The 15,447-nt window shown below is 38.2% G+C and overlaps 1 protein-coding gene across 2 annotated transcripts; it reads right to left on the reverse strand.

Annotated features, from left to right (window-relative positions):
• Positions 1-2,889: 2,889 nt before the first annotated feature.
• LOC117462260 (annexin A13-like) lies at positions 2,890-12,055 on the reverse strand. 2 transcript variants are annotated; one of them, XM_034104399.2, is made up of 11 exons: positions 11,890-12,055; positions 9,792-9,867; positions 8,624-8,718; positions 8,370-8,540; positions 7,885-7,918; positions 6,978-7,057; positions 6,366-6,434; positions 5,054-5,155; positions 4,870-4,945; positions 4,659-4,771; positions 2,890-4,564 (listed from the first exon to the last, which is right to left on the reverse strand). In XM_034104399.2, the coding sequence occupies exons 1-11, from the start codon at positions 11,902-11,904 to the stop codon at positions 4,445-4,447; spliced, it is 951 nt and encodes a 316-aa protein (XP_033960290.1). In that variant the 5' UTR covers positions 11,905-12,055; the 3' UTR covers positions 2,890-4,444. The 2 variants fall into 2 exon arrangements, with proteins under 2 accessions (XP_033960290.1, XP_033960292.2); XM_034104401.2 differs by lacking the exon at positions 2,890-4,564 and having other exon boundaries at positions 4,602-4,771; positions 8,370-8,537.
• Between the last annotated feature and the right edge of the window lie 3,392 nt (positions 12,056-15,447).

Consider the following 15,447-nt stretch of genomic DNA (forward strand, 5'->3'; position numbering starts at 1 on the left):
CAAAATATTTCCTCTTTAGTAGTTTGTAGTTATAGTACTTAACTGTACAACACAAGCAATTTGACTAATCACTATAGCCTATGCAAAGATGCAAGCTAAAGCTAAAAGTAGTTCAAATAGTAGTAGGCCTACGTGAATTTAACTACCACCACTAAGCTAATGTTATGTAATGTTAGGAAAGTTGTAGCGCTGGGACTGACATAGCTGAGTAGTTGTTTTTAAGACTTTCATCTACTTGCCACATGCTAATTCTACTGATACTATAATCAAGCATTGACCTTTATTAGCAAGCTTTAGCATTAGCTTTGAAAGTATTTGGCTAATTAGGACGTAGCTGAGAGTTATAGCTCGGCTTTAGTAGTAGCCAGGCCTATTTTGTAACCACAGCTAGTCAAAAACTGCCAACTGACAAACCTTATCACAGTGTATGTTTTTTGGATTAAGATGGACTTTTATTAATCCCTCGTGGGGAAATTGTTTCTCTGCATTTGACCCATCCTAGTGTTAGGAGCAGTGTGCTGCCATTTTGAACGGCGCACGGGGAGCAGTGTGGGGAACGGAAGCACTTGGTCTTGCCGGGACTTGAACTGGTGACCTTCCAGTTGCCAAGCCAAGTCCCTATCGACTTCGCCACCACCGCCAATGATGGTATCTTGTCCTAATAATGGGCTTTTCCTCACGTGCCACAGTTAGCAACATGGTGACTGCATTGGATAAATGTGCCCTAGCAGAAGCTGCCAGGTGTTTCCTATTAAACATCAAAGAACAGATCCTTTATCATGAATTTAAACAGTTGAAATTATATTAGCCCGGTAGTTAACCTCAAAATGGCTTTCCTAAACACTCCCAATGACAACCCCTCTCCTTCCTAGTGTGCTGCTCTGCTTTGGCACAAGATCAAAAGCATATTACGATCCAGGGCATATGTTCTATGAAAACCAGTAGACCAGTTGATGTTGTTATTCCAGCCTTAGAAGTTATGACCCCCAGGTTACTGTGTGCTATAGATTATTCCATAATCATGACTTTTAGGGGATTAGTCCATTAATATGCAGGTTTGTGTCATGAAGGTGTAGGGATCAAAAGAGTGCCGACGCGACCATTTCTACATTGTCCCACTGTCTGATTTTCTCTAGTTCTAGGTAGCTTGACCAGACCTTTGCTACGAATAAAGCATGAGCAGCACAGTGAACTAAGCCTCAGTCTTGTCAAGACAGAAGACAATAAGCAGAGGTAGGTCGACAAACAGAAGAGAAAGAAAGCATAGCTTGAGACAAATTGAAAACACCCCCAGGCTGATGGATGACTTGCTGGGTGAGGTACTGTGGTTTGACAATGATAAACGCTTAAGGAAAAAGGTCAGCGCCTACAGTATAGAGAGTGGAGCACTGTCTGGCAGGACAAGTTGCCCTTACGCATTAGCACTCTGGATAATAGAGTACAGATGGAGGAAGGTGTGTTGAGTCGGTGTGGATGTGTCTTTAAGCAGTGAATAGGTTTGCCTGTAAGAACAAACAGAGGTTTATGTTTAAGCCATACTTGTTCTTCTAGATACTTTATTACATGGCTTTTAGACTTTAGTTTAGGATTTTAAACAATTTCCCCAGCCTCTACATGCCAAAGCAAATGTATTTAGTGTCATTAAACTATTTTAACTTTCCATAAGAAATCATTTAAAGATAAATGGTCAATATTTGCATCATGGTATTTTTGGGACTGTGCAGCAATTGGTTTGGAAGGACAGTCAGGGAGGGTAGTTTGACTTATTTATTGATATTTTATTTCTAGAAATAATTGTAAAAAGAAAGAAAAGTATTTTTTCCTATTGGTGCTGTGTAATGCTTTTTATTCTAAGAACACGGCAGTTGTTTTCCAATAAGGGGATTGTATTTTCATTCTTTTAAGATAAGGCACTTTTATTCTTATCCGGGGGAGGTTATTGCAGTGTTTTTCTTATTGGAGGAGGGTAAGGCATGTTTTCTGAAGGGCGGGCGTTCGAGATATTCCTTACCCTGTCGGGCCTGCTTTGGAAAACAGCTAAACTGAAAATTCTACCCCCCGACCCACCCAAATAATTTTCCTCCAATCCCTTTGTTTCTATTAAGACATTAATCAGGAACATGTTGTAATAGAATTTGTTTCCTTCCAAAAATCACAATATTTAGAGACAAATATTTCTCAAAAGGGAGTCTGACACGTCATACTTGAGTCCTTACACTGCATGGAATCCACCCCCCACCTTTGTCTGAAATGAACAGGCATGTGTGGTGCACACCGCCTTCAGAGCATGAGCAAGCAGCAGGGCTACATATGGCACACAGACCGTGAACATACAGGTAGCAAGAATGTGCAGGATGCAAGGGTACTCCTAACCTTGCCCTTGATACAGAAACAACCATTACATCAAGGAATGTGAGGGGAGAGGAAGATACATAGAGAGGAGTGGGAGAAAGAGAAGAAGAAAGCCGTGGGAATGAAAATGAGAAGCTGCTCCTGTCAGTGCATCTGGAAGCAGTTCTCACTTGTTGTGAACTTTTCTTCTCCTCTACCTGCTTTACAGTCGCCCAGAGGCGTCCCACTGTTTCTGCGCATAAGTCAGAAATCTTTTGGGCTAGATATTATAAAAAGCAACTGTTATGTTGCTTTGGATCATAGGCCAGCACCACACACATTATAAAACAGAAACACATACATTTTAGTTGACATAAGAGCAAATGGTTATTTAAAATGAGTAATACACGTCATAATACGTTACAAGCACAATACAATTATAACATAAGTGATTTCACTGTGATTTTAATAACTTGCATGTCATTTCTTCCTGAGATGCACCATGTACTAAATGGTGGTGCAATGCTGCCCCCTACAGGAAATAAAGATAATAACACATTTTGGGTGAAGTTATTTTATTACCACTGGATAATAATGCCATTACAACAGGTTAATAACAACCTCTTTCATATAAGTTAGTCTTCTTTTGCTATATGGCAATACAACAATGTATCATATTTATTTATAATGCTAGAGTAATATAGTATAGTTGGTTTTGAATAAAGTGTGTTGAGATACAATTCCATACATGTAGTTCATTATCAGCATTTGTACTATGGGGTTAGAGCAAAACCTATGTTTTTTTTAAATATTAAGATCATCTAATAATCTTTAAAGCACATTAAGTCAAGTTTTACACATGTATTATTTAGGAGTTTAACTGTAGTAAATGTTAATGCAGTAAATGAGAACAGGAAACTGTCTAATAAAGTGTGTAAATGTAAGAGGCAGGATGTTAGCTTTGACTTAAAAATAAGACTACAAACAGTTAAAAATCCCTAATAAAAAACTAGGGATGTAGCTACAAAACCCCGACACTGCATACTTGAAGAGTTGAGGCTTATGAAATCAGGGTTTATTTATGTATATTAAATCCTCTACTTTTTAAAAATTCGGCACTTAAGTGTTGCAACAAAAAAGAAATTGCATCGCCATCATCTTCTGAAAGGCATCTTTGAGGCTATTACAGTTATTAGAAATGAGTAAGGCGACAAATATAAGAGAACATGTCGTTTATGCTGACCTACAACTTAAATGTGAAATGTTTATTTAAAGCTGTCGAGTGTGAATAAAGAACACTATTTATTTAGATAAAAACATTAACATTAACACATTCCACGATGCTGTCATAATATTGTCAAAAAAGGATAAGAAACATTCAAAGCACCTTGACAGTAAGAGTGTAATGTTGTTGTCAAAACTGTGTATTTAAACGCTATGAATGTAAGTTCACCATGTGTGAATGAGTAAAACTGGTAAAGGGGTATACACAGGAGGAGGAGGAGGAAGAATGAGTGGGGAGAGATGTTGTCACATTGGTTAAATAAGGCATTGAAACCACACATTATGTAATAATTCCACAAAAGGTAACACATTTTATATTGATTATGTAATAATATCCATATTTTTCTAAACATTTTCACACATTTTGCAATAACTTAACACATATTGTATTGGTTATTACAAAATGGAGGAGTTGTAACTTTCTTTAATGAAAATGTAATATGTGGATAATATAATAACAGACCAGTCTTCCTCCTTCCTGCGCATGTTTCAAGGAGGATTGGTTTGATTCATACTTGAATGGATCAAATGGACATTGTTGTTATGATTGTATACAATTGTTTATGAATGAAGACATCCATTTTGTTTTGGTTATTACATAATTATTTTTAATGGTAATTGCAACTTCCAGATGTTGCCTTAACCCCTGCAAATCTGTCGTAAATCATTTTGACATGTTTGTAATATATTTTAGAAAATTATTCTTTTCATATTGTGTCCAGATTGCAGCAAATAATTACAATAATTTCTGCAGAGTAAAATGAAAATGTATTAGATTTTGTTTAGTTATTACATATGTTGTTCCAGGCCTGTAAGAAGAAGAGATGTTTTAGTGCAGGATTTCGATGAGGAGGCGTTTAAAGTCTCCACCGCACTCTGAATCCAGAGCGTCTTTCAGGGTAACGTCGTATTTCTCCAGGTACATGTCCTTCACTGTCTCCAGGTCGAACTGTGGGGTTAACAACATAACACTGCAGTCACAACAAATCCTTTCTTATTGGTTATTTTGTTTTTAAAAAATTGAGCACATTTTTTTTACTTGCCTCAGAGCGGCCTACAATGATGCGAATGAGCGTGTCCTCGTCAGTGCCCGCCCCCTTCATGGCGGCATTCAGGCGTCGGGCAAAATACAGCTGCGGGTTCTTAGCACACCTGACTATAAAACAAACACACAAGCAGCAGGTGTTATTAAAAATACTGACTTTTGATTGGATAAGTCATGGCTTGCGAACATCGCGTTAAAGTCCAACCTACCTAGAGTAATGTAGCATTCTTTGAGAGTTCCTGTTGCTTCAGAGTTAATGGTGTCCAAAATGTCAGTCCCTGAAAGCTGCAAGGGAACAAGTAAGGTGAGAAATGAGACGTACAACAGTGATGAAAGCCCAGATGAATTGTTTAAAAAGTAGCTTGTTATTGCAGGAATGTGAGCAGTTCCTACCGACTCGTAGATCTTAAAGGTGGCCTGAAGCTGCATGTAGTTCCTGTGAGTCAGGATGAAGTTGAAGGTGGTCTCATCAGTGCCAAACCTGCCTTCTCCTGCCTGACAGGGATACAAAAAGAGTACATTAAAAGACAGCATTGGCGTGTTTTAATGCCATGTCAAACAAACTTCATCTTATTTTTGTTAGTTCGGTCGTTGTTCCCATTAGTAATACAGTACGTTTCGAAGGGCAGTCAGGAGAATGGGGTAAACACATGTTACTTATACAGATCACCATGGAACTTCCCCAGTTTTCACTTAAATTAAGACAATCACTTTTGTATTAAAACTTTTCTGAAATACTCTGTTCAATGCAAATGAGGCATTATCTAATGCAATTTTTAGGTACATTTTTAAGAAGTCTACAGGCGAACTAGACGGGTTTGTAAAATAATCACCCAATGTTTAATTGGATATATTCCTCCCACTAGTCGGAAAAAACACATTATTATCCACACAAAATAGCCAAAACGTTTTAGTGTTACAACATATGGAACCTCATTATGATATGGTAACCACATAGTATCCAACCATGCTAGCAGCTCTGTGATGTAGCCTACTAAAAGAAAGCAGCCATTTAAGCTAATGCTAATGTGTTTTTGCTCATCAGGTATTATTTGTATCCAAGTCCCCATCTTAGGATGTTAGCATGAGCACCAAACACAAAGCCTAGAGCTCATCATTGGAATGGCATTAGTTTAAAAGGTAGTTTGGTTGAAAATACCAAAGAAGTCAACAAATCTAAACAATCGGATGATTTCAAATGATTTATCCTCTGGGGAACGAGAATGTGCGTCCCAAATTTGGTTACAATCCATTAATAGTTGATGGGATATTTCCGTGTCAGGGATGAAAGATTGGGGCAACAGACCACAATTTCCATCCCTACATTCCAGATGCTAGCGTGGTTAAGAGAACTGCCTCGGGGGTTGTTTGTGAAGGACTATAAACCTCATTGTAGTATGTAGTGAGAAGTGAGGAAATGCGGTCAATCTCGCAGATTCCTGTTTCTGCACACACTCGCTATTGAGAGTGATACTTCAAATATGAAGCTCCATGCTTAAGGAGTGAATGTTCACGAAGATCCAACAATCCATTCCTGTAGGAAAAGCCACACTGCAGCAATACGACAAAAACAAGCTTGATTTATTCAATCTTGCCGTCTAAGCCTTAGATCACGTCACATTGCAAACACTGGGGTTATTCAATGGGCAAACTATGAATAAGGCTACTAGTACAAAGGGGAATTACGAAGCATCTGGGAACGTACCTCAACCAAAGATGCGGCATCCTGTTCGGCTAACTCCTCATCCACCTCATAGCCTTCGTCTCTACTCGCCTTTAGAGAGGAAAAGAGGGGGACACGGAGAGGAAGAAGACAGGTTTAAGAGGAGGGATCAACGAGGCGAGGCATGTAAAGTTATGGAAAAGTCAAAATGACAGGTTGCAAATGTAATCTCAGGCATTTAAGGTATAACAATCATCTGCTGCACATCAATGGGACATATGTGAAGGCCTCTTTGGATCGGAGGTCACGCTGTGAACGTGAGTCACACTGTGTTTGTCTTTCCCTTCTGCGGGAAAGGAAGAGAGAGGGGAAGCAGAAAGGGTGGGAGGGCGGAAAAAGCTGGCACGGGGCCAGCAGCATGCCGATGATGGGATGTTTGACAAATGTCTCAGTGGGCGACCCACAGCATGCAGAACAATGGGGCTTCCATTATCAGAGGAAGAGAAGTGGTATTGTTCTTCTCTTCATGGCTTCCATCCAAATGTAAGACTTCCACTTAATTGTTTTTCAAAACGCGGTCTCTTTGTTTACTGCAACCTTCCTTTGGTGCTATAAATGTTGCTACGTTTTGTCGATGGTTAAACTGGACTTTACCTGCAGCAGTGACGTCAGCAGGTTCCTCACGTCTCCACTGGTGTCGTCTTCAATGTCTGCATCCAGTTCACGCTCATGCACTGTAAGGTAGGAGGGAAACAGTCGACACTTAAAACACACTGTGAAGTGAAGCTAAATGAAAACCGCACGCCGTTAGGACATTTTTAGATGACCAAAAGGTTACAATTAACTTTCCTGAACAAAAAGAAACCCGGTGAAAGGGTTACAGTGTTAAGACTAAACAGACCCTTATTCTAACACCCTGGTCGTGACTTTTCAATCACAAGGAAGCCCCGCTCTAAAGCATTCGCTGCCATATTTTCAACTTAACTAAAAATGGGACTATCTTTTACAAAATGAACATCATGCTGTATTGAAGAAGACTTTAAACTAGTGATGGAGACCATACACTTATTGAGGTATCAAATCAAGCAGAAGTAGGGTCATTTTCTCATAGACTTATATTGACTTTTTTTTTTTTTTTAAACCCCTTTGTCAGCCCCTGGTGGCTATCAAACAGAATGTAAGTTTAAGACACTTATGCATTAGCTTCTGGAAAAAATATATATGAAAAAGAACTACAAAATAAAAAAGTGTACGGTGAAAATGTGTCTTAACACGGGATAAAAATAAGGTTATTGAGAGCTTAGTTATTTTGCAATGAATCAACTGTGATTCTGACGAGGATAACATCGCACTGTTTGTGGCCAGTGAAAAACATGAGGAAAACATATCTCGTGACTCCATGACTCACCCCCAAAACTGAAAACGCCCACAACATTAGGACAAATATAAAACTTAGTATGTATCTGTTCCGCATGCTGGTTGAATTATCGCTCTTTCCAGTATGAGAGGAACCTCAGATTGGTCGCTGTATATAAATGATTCAGACTGAAAGAGAACTCACCAGCGGCGTAAGTCTCCTTGTAGCTCATAATGTCCTGTAGAAGAGGCAAACAAGAGCATCAACATTTTTACATTTGAAATGGATCATATGACTGTGTTATATACAAATAGGTCACTTTGAGTTACAAACCCCAAGATAATTATTCCCCCATGACTGGAAAGTCATTTATACAACTTTGGATTTAACTGTCTGTTATGGCATATTTTATAAACTAAGGATTTAACAAAAGGTTAGACAGGGCAATTATGTGGAGAGCTTTTGAATTACAACATTGGATATCTGCTCGAAGCTCTTTCTCACTTTATGGATTTTGTCAAAATGGAGGCCAAGCAGTGTTCTCAGAAAATCAGAAAAACTGCCACGAAGATAGACTCCATGTTAAATAACGCATACAGAATATAAATAGTTTCTAATAGTTAACCTGTAGAAATTGGGTACAAATAAAAACATGTAGTATCAAAGGATAGTATCACAGATTGACCGACCTCATTGGTGGCCGTGCACAGGATCTCGACGAGCACGTCTTCGTCCGTTCCCGCCCCCTTCATGGCCTTCCTCAGCTCCTTGGCGAAGTAAACATTAGGAGGCTCCAACATGGCTATGGTGGCCTTCTCAAAACTACCTGTCAGCTCCTTCTTAAGGACTTCCTCCAACTCCTGAACAGAAAAAGGAACAACTGCATTCACGTGTATGTGTAAATAAATGTAGGAGCATGAGAGAGCGAGTGTAAGGTACTTACGTCATCATACTTCTCAAAGTAGGCCCGCTTGATCTCCACACGCTGAGCTGCAGAGCGATTGGCCAGGATCTGAACAATGACTTCTTCATCCGTCCCTGCAGATTATAAAGCAGTACATATCTTTTAGTAATCAGCCCATCGAATGGCCATTATCATTCATCATAGGGAGCATAGATTTAAAGTGGTATAACCCTACACTTCCGCCTAATTGGTTCTATGGGCTGTTATGTTTTATTGGTAGGCTGAATGACCACCAGAAGGTTGGAATTAAACCATACACTCTAGCTTGTGTACTTCGCTCTTCATCGGCCAATCGAAAGGGCAACAAAAACACTCCCGTTTGCTATCCTGGCTGTAAAATGGTGGAACAAGAACCCCATTGATAAAATGGAGAGCCAAAAGTTTACAGATCTTACTTCACAGAATGAAAATCCACCTGGTTTGACTGCGAGTTGCCCAATAATTTAAAAAAACTGCAGCACGTAGAAAGGTTTCGCTTGGCTGAATGCACTTATTGTCACTTGCTTCAGCTAAATGAGATGTAATACAATTATGGGAGCTTCACCATCAAGGCAGTATTTTACTATTAAAAGACTTCTTAGAGCCTAACATTTGAAGGCAGTTTCTATGTCTTGTCACCTAACCATAGAAGTATATTATTAAAATGGCAGCAAGGCAGACATGTTTCTGGTAAAATCAGAAATACAGTTTTTCTGCTTTGAAAATTATCATTCAAATATGTGTACTAAACGCTAATGGTAAGGTAATTAAATACATACAATTTCTGCTTTTAATTTTAATTTGTATAATTGGTCATTTGTTTTATATGCTGGTTATATTTGTCTCGCTACAAGGACAGTTGTAATACAAAAACAACTGATCAAATAAGAGGGAAGTATTGCTGATATTGATATAACAACACTGCTGGCCTTACAATGTTCTTTGTGCTGTGTGGCACCAGTCTGTTAATGTCTATCTTCAACTTATCTGATAACCTTTCTGATTAATTCAATATATATTTGTGGATCCATTGTAAATGCACATTAAGTAATGGATGCAATAATCACACACAAATAGAGAAACCAAGAGACTAAATAATATAAATGACTGAAGAGAAACAACAAATTGCACAGTTGAAGAAGAATGAGACTACACTATTCATACTTACCTAGACCTTTACAGGCTTTTCTGATATTCTTGATATCAGCAGTGACATCAAAATCCTCATATGGGACAAGGGTGGGCTAGAACAAAAAGTGATATGATCATTACAAAAAAAGAAGATACAAAACATAAAATAAAAGCAAACATATACAACTACACAAACTGTTAGGATCATGTATCCTATAATTACTGACAGAGGTGGATAAGTACTCAGATCATGTAGTTTAGTAAAAGTAGAAGTACCAGAGTGTAGGAATACTCTGTTACAAGTAAAAGTCCTGCAAAAGTAGACAAGTATTAACATCAACATATGCTTAAAGTAATTCTACTCATTGTGCAGATTGGTCCATTTCAGAATAATATTTATTATATGTTTTGATTATAAATGTTGATGCATTTAAGTGTAATCAAAGCTAAAGGTTTGAATGACTTTGTATACTGCAGGGTAGATTGTGAATTTACTCCAGGTGGAACTAAAGTCTGATTTAAGAGATGATTATATTTCACATCATTTATCTAAATCTGCAAAGGAACAAGAGGTACAAAAAACTGTATTGGAGCAAAAGTACACAATTTACCTCTGAATTCTAGTATTCTACAAAGTAGCATAAAATGGAAATACATGTATCTCAAAATTGTACGTAAATGTAATTCACAGCTCTGATTACTGATTCTATACACTGCAAACTGATGTAAAATGTAAAATGAAATAACAAAGAAGCTAGAATCCCAGTGAAGCATGATGACACAGTGAGGTTGTAAGGTATGAAGGTAGACATGGTGCAAAATGCGAGAGCGTGTAAAACCTGATGTGAGCACTTGCAGAAGAAAAATCTGAGTTTGTGTGCATACATTTACACTTGTATAAAATATCCACGTAACTGTGAACCAAATTTACACTTGTAAAAAATATCCACGTAACTGTGAACCAAATTTGAAGTCACAGAAGAAGAAAAAAAAGTTTTGTAGCTTGTAGAAAAAAATGAACTTAGTTCACTTGCAGAAAAATACATATTTTTTAAATATATTTTCCATTACAACTGCAACTTTATTTATTACAACCTCTCAAATCAGTCATTACAACTTGACGAATCTGCTCGGTGGCAGTATAAATCGACGAATCTGCGGTCTTGACTTTTGCTACACTTCTTGCGATAAATGTGTCGCAAAAGTAATTTTCACCTGTAGATGTGGGGGAGGGAGGGGGGTTGGAGCGAAGGGGCGGAGCTATCAGAAGGACGAGGCTCGGGTGACTGGAGACTGCGGGGCTAACGGTTCGTGTCGCTACCAGTCCTCTGACATGGCGCATCAATCAACGGTACATTTTGCCCATTACTTTCCCAGTATTACTTTGAATATTATATACTGTAATAAATAAAGTTGCAGTTGTAATGGAAAATATATTTTAAAAAATATGTATTTTTCTGCAAGTGAACATTTCATCACTAAGTTAATTTTTTTTCGACAAGTTACAACATTTTTTCTTCTTCTGTGACTTCAAATTTGGTTCACAGTTACGTGGATATTTTTTACAAGTGTACATTTGGTTCACAGTTACGTGGATATTTTATACAAGTGTAAATGTACAAGCTCAGATTTTTTTTCTGCAAGTGCTCACATCAGGTTTTACACGCTCTCACATTTTGCACCATATCTACCTTCATACAAGGGATCATCACAGGGCCTGTTAGTAGGCCGGTCTCCCGCAGGAAAAGGGTGCAGCAGCAGGCTGATCGCTGAGTCATGCGGCAGTCTGTGGGCAGCCTCCTCTCCTCTCCCCCCCCTCCGTTAGCACAATGCAGCCTTATTGATCAGCCTTTCCGAGAAATGCCTCGTCCCTTTTTCTGCTGCTGCCCAGGCCTTACAGGACTCACTCCCTTTGCTCAAATAAACTGCGCAACTTCTGCCTCGCAGCTGTCAGAAAGTGTTGTTTACATCTCCTGAAGTAAATAACACCCTTAGAATAATCTCCCGGACGCTGCATAAGTGATCATCACAGTACACTGGATCGTTTCAAAGCATTAAAAGTGGCTGATCCTCCATTTTACACTAATTACAAATCTAATGTTGTTTTTAAAAGTTGGGAAATCCCGTTTTCTTACCTGCACGTTCCCCATTTTAATCCAAGATCGCGCTGTCAAAAGTGACTAAGTGATAAATTAGTGGAAAGCTGTGATGTTGAGCGGCTTTGCAGTGGATGTGTCAGTCCGGACGGTTGTTCGGTTGTTCCTGGAGGACGCCCTGTCCGGTGCTGCAGGGTGACGTCACTGCCGCTTGTTCATTTAGTGTGTGGGTGGGGGGGGGGGAGATAATTGTTTGCAGCTTGAGAAACTGTGTCATCATAACATCATGTGATCCTGGAGTTGTAAAATAAAATAAGATGGACCTTTATTAATCCCCGTGGGGAAATTAAAAAAATAATAAAAATAAGAGTAAAATAACTGTCAGCATATATTTGGTCATATAAATTATGAAGTACGAAATGAGTTAAAGTGACAAGTGAAAATGGACATCTGTACATATAGTGACATACATATCTACATATTTGGTCTACTACTAATATATTAACATGGGTTGTGGAAACAATGTATATTTATGTCCAGTGATTTTTTCTTTTTTACATTATTGACCCCTTGTTGTGCAGCCTGATGGCTACGGGCACAAATGACTGTCCGAGGTGCTTGCACTGTAAACATTTACCAGCATTTCACAACATTTAACAGTATTATTTTACAGTGACATATTGTAATTAAGGCCCCCTGTAATATCCCAACAAATGTAAAAAGGACTGTATCCTTGGATTTCACAGCATTTAACTATTATTTCACAATAAAATACTGCAATCAAAATCCTCTGTAATATCACATCAAATGTTGTAATATCACAACAACATTGTAAACATTGCAAGGATTTTACAGCATTTAAGAGTATCATATTACAGAGAAATATTGTAATCAAAAGCCCCTGTAATATCACAACAACATATCTATAAAAATACAATAAAATTGGATTTCACATTATTTAACTATTATGTAACATTTGAATTGTGCAGCATTGCACATATGCAGAATAGACTATTCAAACCGGCGTTTGTCCTACATTATAGCCTCTCTAAATGTACTATATAATATTTACAGTATTTTTGAACTTTCAGAAAATACATGCAGATGTACGTAAAATAAAATTGTTATCTGTAATTAAATATGTAACTCATAATATAAAAGTGTATTACTATTATAAGACTTTAAGATATTTCTTTGTAATTTTAAGGTAAACATAAAACTGTAAAAAAAAGTGTCAAATAAAAAAACCGTAAAACGTAAGTACTTTTTTTTTACATAAATCATTTTCTCAATATTCGATTGAATCCACCACAAACACAACATATCCAATGATGAAACAAAAGTAAATAAATATGTTTTCATGAAATTCCTAACTTACTATATTGTAAACATCTACAGTTGACAATATCATTACAAAAAAGAAAAATCATAGAAAGTGGAGAAATCTCTGCAGGGAGGACCAAGGTTTAAAACACACACTGTAATTTACTCAACAATAAGTCACAGTTATCCTTGTTTTATTTATGTTGCTGTGGTTTTTTTCCATTGGTCAATATACAGTAATAAACCTTAGTTTTACAGTATAATGTATGGTTTTCGGATTCTGGCCGACAGCCAGAGCGCTGGCACTTGAAATAGAATTCAGCCAAAACACGGCAGACAAGTCAGGTATGTTTGGAATGAGTCCACAACACTCCTGATTGGTTAATATAAACGTCATCGAAAAAACCTGCCAATGAGAACTGCACCTGTCGTTCACATTTGAAACATCCACGACTGTAAACATTTACCACCATTTCACAACATTTAACAGTATTATTTTACAGTGACATATTGTAATCAAGGCCCCCTGTAATATCCCAACAAATACATGTAAAAAGGACTGTATCCTTGGATTTATTTCAAAGCATTTAACTATTATTTCACAATAAAATACTGCAATCAAAATCCTCTGTAATATCACATCAAATGTTGTAATATCACAACAACATTGCAAACATTGCAAGGATTTCACAGCGTTTAAGAGTATCATATTACAGAGAAATGTTGTAATCAAAAGCCCCTGTAATATCATAACAACATATCTATAAAACTACAGTAAAATTGGATTTCACATTATTTAACTATTATTTCACAGTAAAGCACTGTACTCAAAATCATCTGTAATAGCACAAACCATTACTGTACAATTTGAATTGTGCCGCATTGCACATGTGCAGAATAGAATATTCTAACCGGCGTGTGTCCTGCAGCATAGCCTACTTCTCAAACCGTCTGCAAGATTTGAACTGAGACATTCTATAGCCTATTTGATTTGACCCAACTGGACTCACGGGTTTGATGCTTTTTGTGCATTTTTGCTTGCTGTATGCGACGAAGCCGCAGGCAGCGAACGTCTTCGCTAGAACGGCCAATCATATCGCGGTTTGTGGAACCCTACCAGAGATTTGAAAATGTGCACGCAGGCAAGAGGCAACGTGAACATCTGTGAGGTTCTCCAAGGCGGTTACCATCGGTAAACAGCAAGTAAGTACTGCCCATAATGTGGATTAGTGGTGGATATTATGTGCTTTCGATTGCAAACGCCAGTGGAGTAGTGTCGTGTTGGTTTGTACATGGTAGCGAATAGATAGCTAGCTAGCGTTAGCTAGTAACGTTAGCTTGAAAGCAGCCATGTCCATCTTCAAGCCGGTGACCGTAACGTTAGCCTAGATGGTGCTAGCCAGCCGACTGTTCCATTCTATTCTTTCACACACACATACGGGTATTGGGCCGAGGGCGACACCGTACTTCCGGTATCCGCCGTTTTACGCGAGGTTCAAGCAGCCGTACACCGTCTAGGTGTTGCTAAGCTCCCTGTACTGAATATCATAGTCTATTGCCTTAATCAATATCTAGTGAACTCTAAAATACCACATATATACAATGGCATGATAATATTATTGTGACAAGTGGGGTATTCACCTGGTGTTTCCAGAAATTAGACGTAGATGCAGCCAAAATCGACGAAGGCCACTGTCGTTTTTCCATACATCTGCAGGCAGTCTGTAAGGGCAATCCGACAACCCACACAGCTCTAATTTACGCTGGTAACGACCTAGAGCACACCCCTCAAGTCCAGAGATGTAATCCGAAGATATGCAGCGATTTCTTCGGTCGTTAATTCAGAAAAAAAAACTAGTGCGCTCTGCCTGGCTACGTTAGCTAGCTGTTTATATTCAATCCAGTCTCACGGCATTTCGTGTTCACCAACACGATTTTTAATCTATTGATTCGTGTTCACCAACACGATTTGCCCCTTTTTTTCGTGTTGCACAGCACGATTTTAAAAGCAATGTATTTCTACTGCCTGCAGCACGTCTTTTTCTCCGGTCGGGTCGTGGGAGACCGGAAGCTGTGTGGTTCATAAAAACATGTTCTTACTCAATATCAAGCCACAATTATTGCTTTTATTTTAAATCGTATAATTTCGGACTTTTGTTGCCGTCTGTGAGGAAAATAAATGGGGCTCAGAGCCTCAGGATACTGAAATCTGTATTTTTAAATATTTTTTCCTTCTAATTTGTTATTCTTTTCAAAATAACACACTGTTATTTA

This window comes from Pseudochaenichthys georgianus, chromosome 17, assembly GCF_902827115.2.
Source record: "Pseudochaenichthys georgianus chromosome 17, fPseGeo1.2, whole genome shotgun sequence".
NCBI classification, from domain to species: Eukaryota; Metazoa; Chordata; class Actinopteri; order Perciformes; family Channichthyidae; genus Pseudochaenichthys; species Pseudochaenichthys georgianus.

Bases quoted from the DNA above. Each gene is read 5' to 3' on its own strand.
- LOC117462260 (XM_034104399.2), bottom strand. The intron at 7,919-8,369 runs GTCGGTCAATCT...CCTCTTCTACAG, and splicing joins TGTGCACGGCCACCAATGAG to GACATTATGAGCTACAAGGA. The intron at 4,565-4,658 runs GCAAGTAAAAAA...TTAACCCCACAG, and splicing joins TCATTGTAGGCCGCTCTGAG to TTCGACCTGGAGACAGTGAA.